General features: G+C 39.3%; 1 protein-coding gene and 1 long non-coding RNA gene across 3 annotated transcripts in view; both read right to left on the bottom strand.

The window, feature by feature from the left end:
- Positions 1-227: 227 nt before the first annotated feature.
- Positions 228-7311, bottom strand: part of CDON (cell adhesion associated, oncogene regulated) — a 78437-nt gene continuing 71353 nt past the window's right edge. For both annotated transcript variants that reach the window (XM_081123035.1, XM_081123036.1), the window contains exons 19-20: positions 1767-2041; positions 228-1220 (exon numbers count right to left, since the gene is read on the bottom strand). In XM_081123035.1, coding sequence (XP_080979161.1) covers positions 1060-1220; positions 1767-2041 — 436 coding nt within the window. In that variant the 3' untranslated portion in view covers positions 228-1059. The remainder of the gene's footprint in view (positions 1221-1766; positions 2042-7311) is intronic.
- On the bottom strand, positions 2849-7062 carry LOC308549906. Its single transcript, XR_013997814.1, has 4 exons — positions 6975-7062; positions 6618-6866; positions 3684-3715; positions 2849-3597 (listed from the first exon to the last, which is right to left on the bottom strand). It is a non-coding gene; the product is annotated as an uncharacterized lncRNA (long non-coding RNA).

The raw sequence follows: 7311 nt of genomic DNA, 5'->3' as shown, positions 1-7311 counted from the left end.
CTTCCAAAGGCAGCTGCAAACGCCCTGTCACTCAGAGGCAGCGTAGCTGTGACTGACGAGCTTGCTAACCAAAGCTTAGGTGCCTGTTCACAATGACATCTGAGAATGTCAGGAAATTTCAATCCCTACCCTCCTTCACCCCCACGCTGAGCCTCTTCTAACAGCCACGTTTCCAGGTACCGTCCACGCTGGACGTGAGGACGATGCTGGGCTGGTGCAGCACCATGGGCACAGCCCTCGTCTGATGAGAGCTGCTGCGGCCGGGCGCCCTTGCAAACCTCCCTGCCCTTCCTTCTTAAAATGTCAATCTTTCTCTCAAAGTCATCAACTTAAAGTCTTATTTTTGTTTCTGCTCTTAGAAAGTTACAAAGAGGCCCACGGTATAAGCATTTTATAAACAAATGCAATTTTAAAGCAGTAGGACCTGAAGGCATTGTCCTCTCTGGCCCTGGTTCCCTTCTGTGGGCTGCGACAGCCCAAGCGTGCCTCAGCCACGTCCAGGACCCTGTGTGTGATCAGTGCCGAGAAGACGGAATGTGGCTTGTACCCATGTGCAGACAGAGTGAGTCACCAGCTCAGCTATCACTTTTGTGGAAGGCACTAATAAAAATCATGAGATCTGCTACTGTCAACAGCAGGTTACAACTGTGGTTGCTTCAAAATGTTCTCAGCAAGTCTGGTAAGACAATATTGAAAGACAATATGTGAAACTTCAAGGGCCTGCAGTCCCTCAGCTGAGTCAGCCAACAGGCCGGGTCCCTGCACGAGGCGCTCTGTCACTGAGGTGCGTGGAAAACATGGAATGCTCTGAGATGATTGAAAACTATGCAAACTAGGCTGTTTCCTACTGAGGGGGAGGAAGAGATAGGAAAACTTTTAAGGCATAAATAATATAAAAGGGCACACATTTTAAGATACATTCATATGACATTACTACTACAAAAATAAATAATGCTTTTTCTCTGATTTGAATTAATGTCCTTCACACGGCCCATTGCCAGGCCTGTTCTGTGCAGCGACTGGCCTGGAGGGGGAATGAGACTAGTCGTGTGCACGTCCTCAGGTTTCCCGGGGCTGCTGAAGGACCCCGGGGGGGCTGTCTAATGGAATCCCAGGAGACCACGCTGTCTTTTCAGTACAGTCCTTTGAAGCAGATGGCAAAATAAGAGGATTCCAACTTAAAATTTTGTTCTCTGTTTCTGAATGGACACAGCTGTCTCCTGAAAGACACAAAGATTTGGGAGCATTATGAAATCATAAAGGCTGGTTTTTACAAAGCAGTCTCAACACATGACTTTGAGCAATAAAGAATGAGTTGAAGTAGGGCCCAGTTACGTTTAGTCTGAATTTGAGGGAGACAAAAGTATGAAAGGTTTAAAATAAAGCTGAGCTCTGATGAAGTTATGCAGTTCACTCAGGGTTACAGCAAGCCCTTAAAAGCCCCCAAATAACCAACTCAAATGAACCAGAGGTCCATGGCCACAAAACACATTCTTCGAGCAAGTCTACTGGCCAGGTGCAAACTGAATCAAAACCTATTTGGATTTATTTTCCAGAATGTAACGGGATCAACAGCCTGAGAGGAAGGAGGTAAATAACAAAATTTCAACATCTACCTCGTCAACTTCTATTCAAGTATCCGCCACCCCCGCCCAGTCTCCTGAGACCTAAGTGAGTGATCCCAGAGAGAACACTCTGTATGACCTTCCTGCCTTTAGCTAGATGAAGACCATCTAGAAAGTTAGCTCGTATGGCGTCCCCTGTACCTCTGTGGCACTCTGCTGCATCTTCTGAGGAACCAGAGTTGACCTCATTCCCGCTGTCCTGGCAGCACGTATGTGGAGCAGGTCTTGGTGCGACATCGTCCCTGCTGCTCTCTCCAGGTGACGGGCTGCAGTCAGGGGTTGTGGAAGCCTGGCATGCAGGTACCTTCGTGTGACTGAGGGGCTTCATCTCCAAACCATCCTGGGGACAAGGTGCTACCACTGGGACCACAGAAAGGGGGCTGCTGCTGAAAGTGCCGTTAGTTTTGGTGAAGCACCTACAAAGTGTAAACCAAAAGAAACTATTTTGTCTGGAGGGATCAATAATTAAAATACACTGATTTTGAAATATCATTTGGTATTCTGTATCACAGATTCCGAAGAGAGGCTGGTACTTAAAAATACCTAAATGCTTCACTAGGATTTGCTGTATCAAGTACTCTAAAATTACAGTTCAGGTGGAACACAGCAGGTGCATAAATCAGGTAGCAAACCGCTTAGGAACGGAACCTTATGGGATGACCTAGTCCCACACGCTTCCTTTGCCTTGGCCCATCACTGTTAGCTATTTCATAATTAACCGGCTCCTGAATGTAGCACACATAAGGAAAAAGCCATAGCCACTGGAAGAAATGAGGGGAATAAGAGAGAAAAAAGAGAACGTAAAGCCAAGAAACTAGTGTCTACATAAGAGAAATAGCCTTAGGAAAATAGAGGAAAACATACTATGAAATCAGGTAACAGGTTCCCTCTCACCGTTGGAAGAAACACTACAAGGATTAGATATTCAAAATGTAGGTTGTGTTTCTTTTCAGTTGTTTTCTTTGCAGACTTAATTGCTAGTATTAGCACCGGGCATTCACTTCAATCCTGCCGTACGTTTACTTCCGGTTTTCACCCAAGATACGTGTTTTATTTTTCTTTCCATTCTTCAGACCACATAATTTCTATTGGTCTTCTAGTTCATGACTCTTTCTTCTGTTGCCGCCAATCTGATGTCAAGCCCATCCAGTACATTTTCCATTCCAGTTATTATAGCTTTCAGCTTTGGAATTTCCATTTAGGCTTTTTTTTTTTTTCTTTTTACAGTTTCTATTTCACAGCCGAAATTCTCCATATGTAAATTCATTGTGTGTGTCTTCCTTTAAATTTCTGAACATATTTTTAATAGCTACTTTAAAGTCATTGTCTGCTGGGTGTGACATCAAGTTATCTCAGGGTCTGTTTCTACTGACTATTTTTCCCTCTTGAGGAAGTATCACATTTTCCTGTTTCTTCAGATGTAATTTTTTTTTTAATGGATTTTCCCCTCTAATTTTTTAGTTCTTTTGTTGGCCTTGAACTCCATCCTTTGACACCTTCTGTTGGGTCTGTGACCCAAGCCTGAAGAATGCTCTCAGACAAAACCCATAAATAAATGTCATTGCTGTCTTTCAAGGTTACACATATTACTGCCTGCTTCTGGTTACTCTCCAATACTTTCAAATTGTCCACATGTCATCATTATTGCCTGTGGATGATCAAGCTATTCCACCATTAACAGAAGCTGGAAACTCAGAAATATATTTTTTATTTCTAAAACTGGGAGCAAGCAAAGATTGGAGAAGACATTCCATATGGCTTTGATTTGGGCATGTTAGGTAGGAAACACAGATAAACAATGTTAAGAAATAAATATAAGAATTCTTTGGATTTCCATCCTTTAAACATGGGATGGTATGTTTCTGAGACATATGAAAATCAGTAAAAGAAAGTCCATGCAATTGTTGCTAACAGCTCTGTTGGCTCAAATTACTGGAAACACCAAATGCAAAGCATGAAGAAAGATCTGAACCTGGAAGAGAGTGAGACAGCTGTCAGTTAACCAAATCTTTCATTTAAATAAGTCCAATTTAAAGTCAAACAGAGAAATATACTCACTACACATTTGGTGGAATTCGGATTCCAATCATCTGGAATGAAAGCAAAGTAGGTAGGTCAGGTATTTGTTCCTACAGAATAATTTGAGTACAGTATAATTTAATAGAACTGTAATTTTAACTTTTAATAATATAGCAAAAATATATACCTGATTCAAATGAAACCCAAGTCTTCCCATGCATGCCTTAAACCAATAAAAAGTAAAGGAAGCACTGGTATAGAGGGAGGCTTGTTGGAGCCAGAACCAGAGCACTGGGCTAGATGGATTATGATTCCACAAGAGTATTGCAGTCCTTATTTGTTTGGTTGTATGTTTTACTCAACTCCAAACCTTAAATTCAGAGATCTGGGATGTTGATAAAGGTGAGTACTAATCTCCTGATAGCCATTTTTAAATTTCCATGTTACCCATGTTAGCAGCCTCTTCCCTTCTGGTACTTTATCATTAGTGTCATCCACTGTCTCAATGCCCAGAGAACTCAAAAATCCCCTGAATGCATTAAAAATTCATGGGAATCCACAGATTCTAAATAGGGTACTCATCGAAAATGTGGGCAAAGTCAGGGTTAAAAAAAAACCTTTCTGAATTCAAACTACTGCTAATGAGAATTTAAAGGTATTATTCATCTATATATAAGTAACCTTATCTAGAAGAGCCCTTTATTCTAAAAGCCTTTGCTAAATACCTCCTAAATGCTAAATACTATGGTAGACACTAAAAATATAATGGTAAATACAACAGAGTTCCAGCTCCCAGTCTAGCAGAGGAGATGGAGAAGTAAACAAATGGTTACAATATAATGTAGTAAGTGTTCCATAAGAAGACATAAAAGACACTGGGAGCACTCAAGCTAGACAGGAGTTATAGATGTGTGGCTTCCCACATTACCAACTAGAGACTGGTGTACATTCCTCTATTTCAGACTCAGTTGTCTCATAATTGAGGAAATTATACTAGATAGCAATTATGGAATCAGAGAATAAGAAGGGTTCTGATTTTAAAAAACCAGAAACATCTCTCTGGTCAGGGGAATCTATATGGATACCATGATTTCTTGGAAATAATTCTTAAAGATTAAATTCCTGGCTTCTGGCTATGACTGATTAGTTTGTATCAGAACAAGTCTCCAGCCAAGAACAACTAAAAAGGAGAAATTGCATTTTAATCTGTTGAAGTCATGGAAGAGCTACCAAAGCACTTGAGTAGCTGGGATTCCAGAGAGAAGGTCAATGTAACTCTGAGTTTTGGCACTATTTTCCTTCTTGAGGCATTTGCCCAAATCAGTACAGGCTGAAACACTGAGACCTGAAGCAGGAAGTGGTAGGTAAGAAGCTGAGCAGAGCTTTTGTCAGTTTCCTGGGGGCTGGGGAAAAGGGAAATTGAAATTTAGAGCTTGCCAAAGAGAAAAGGCCCAGCTCAAGGCTTTTAATTGGGACCCTTGAAGGGTTATGGTTGTAAAGATAATGATGAAACGGGAATAGACAGGTTTTTATAAAGACTAAAATTCAGCCTTAAATTAACTCATTCCTGATTGGGTTAAAGTGATCTGCCCTTTAACTAACTGCCTGCCAAAAGCAAAAGTAAATTCTTTGTATAGCAAGGAACATCTTCTAGAGCCCCTGAGTTTTTATATAAATGTCCAGAATATAATAAAATATTACCAAACATATCAGGTTACAGGAACAAGAGAAAAAGCTAGTGATACAGATATTGAGTTAGGAGGTACAGACTTTAAAAGAACTACATGAATATAGTCAAGAAAATAGATGCAAGATGGAGAATTTTGACAGAGAACTGGAATCTACTAATAGTAATTTTGAATTTCTACACTAAAAAGTAGAATAGCTGGAATTAAGAACTCAGTCCATGAGGTTAGAAGCAAATTGGCCACAGATGGACAAAGTTTACTGAACATGAAGCACATCATTGCAAAGTGCTGAGATTGAAGCACAGAATCAAAAGAATGGAAAATATGTAGAGAAGCTAAGAGACATATGAAGCATAGATCAAAAATACATATAACAGGAGTCTCTTTGAAGGAGAGAATGGAAAATGGGACTGAACCATATTGGGAGAGATAAAGGCCAAGAATTTTCTAAAACTGATAAAAACTGAAGACAAAGATTTAAGATGTTCTATGACCCCCAAGTAGAATAAATACAAAGAAAATTACACTTTTGAATGTGAATAATTAACTTGGTGGAAACAAAATAGAAAGTGCAAATTATCAATAACTAACAGCTGATTTGTCAACAGAAATGATGGGAGCAATAAAAAATAATGGAACATTTTTTAAAGTATAAAAAGAAAGTAACTGTAAACCTAGAATTCAATAAACAGTAATAAATATCCTTCAAAAAGGATGATGAATTAAAGACATTTTCATACCTAAACCTGGGAGAATTTGTCACCCTAAGAGCTGCACTAGAAGAAATACTAAAGACAGCTCAAGTTGAAAGAAAATGAGTAGCAGGGGACAGAAGGAAGGAAAGAGAGAAAGGAGCAGCCACAAAAATAGAATTCTGAATAAATGATGATAACAAAAAACTAAGTGTAATGTCTTGGAGGATTTCAAATATCTGTAGGTGAAAACATATGACAAAAATAACACAAAACAGTGGAGAAGAAAATGGAGTAAACATGTTCTAAAGTATTTTATTGCCTAGGAAGTGGTAAAAGTACTAACATATAGTAGACTAATTAAAGGCATAATGTCCAGCAGCAAGCACATAGTAAACGGCATACAGTAGGCCCTCAAAAATGTTAAATAAATAATAAACATTAGAACGTCAGACATTTTCATATCCTTTTTCATAAGCAAGTAGACTTATTATTAGAGAGCAACAATTAAGCTAATTATTCAAAATACCTTAGACCATATCCAATACTAAGACAGACATGCATAGTCAGGTGAGAATGACGGATACACTTACCCTTTAGGTTTCTGTCCTTGTTCAGTATGGGTTCCGGTGTCCAGTTTTTCTGACACCTACTGCCTTCACCGCTCTCTGACTTGAACTTCAATCTTCTGGAGGCCAGACAGTGACTGTCCTCAGTGTCAGAGAAAGCTCTTAGCACAGTGAGATGTACAGCAAAGGCAGGCACTTAATAAAATCCCCATGGTGATGCTGTAAAACAAACTAAGGAGCTTCTGGCTGCATGTCTCATTTCTCTGCATGAACCTGGAAGTAACACAAAGGTACTTGAAACCTAAAAGCAGAAAGTATCGGCTCAGAAGAAAAGTTTTCATTTAAAAGAAGTCAAGTTAATCTGTAGAAAAAAATACTTGCCAGAATGTGCAAAACCAGGGCAGTTCCCTAAAAACAAAATATTATACATTAATAATTTGTTTATATAAAGCTCACATGAATGAAATTTCATAACACTGACATAAAATAACGAAGACTCACCAGATAATAAGGTGCTTAAAATTCTTCTGTTTCTTTTTTTCCTGCTCATTTCTTTAATTTAAAGCAAAGGATGAGATTTTTTTGCTTTTAAATTTTATTATTTATTTTAATATATATTTTTATTGTTGACAGTATTACAGATGTCCCCCATTTCTCTTCCTTTGCCCCCCACCCCCGCTAGTCCTCGCCCCACCCTAGGCCTTCACCACTCTAGTCT

The sequence above is a fragment of the Miniopterus schreibersii genome, assembly GCF_964146895.1.
Source record: "Miniopterus schreibersii genome assembly, chromosome: 20".
NCBI classification, from domain to species: Eukaryota; Metazoa; Chordata; class Mammalia; order Chiroptera; family Miniopteridae; genus Miniopterus; species Miniopterus schreibersii.
Note: the sequence above shows the minus strand (reverse complement) of the source record. Positions and strands in the feature narration are given on the sequence as shown.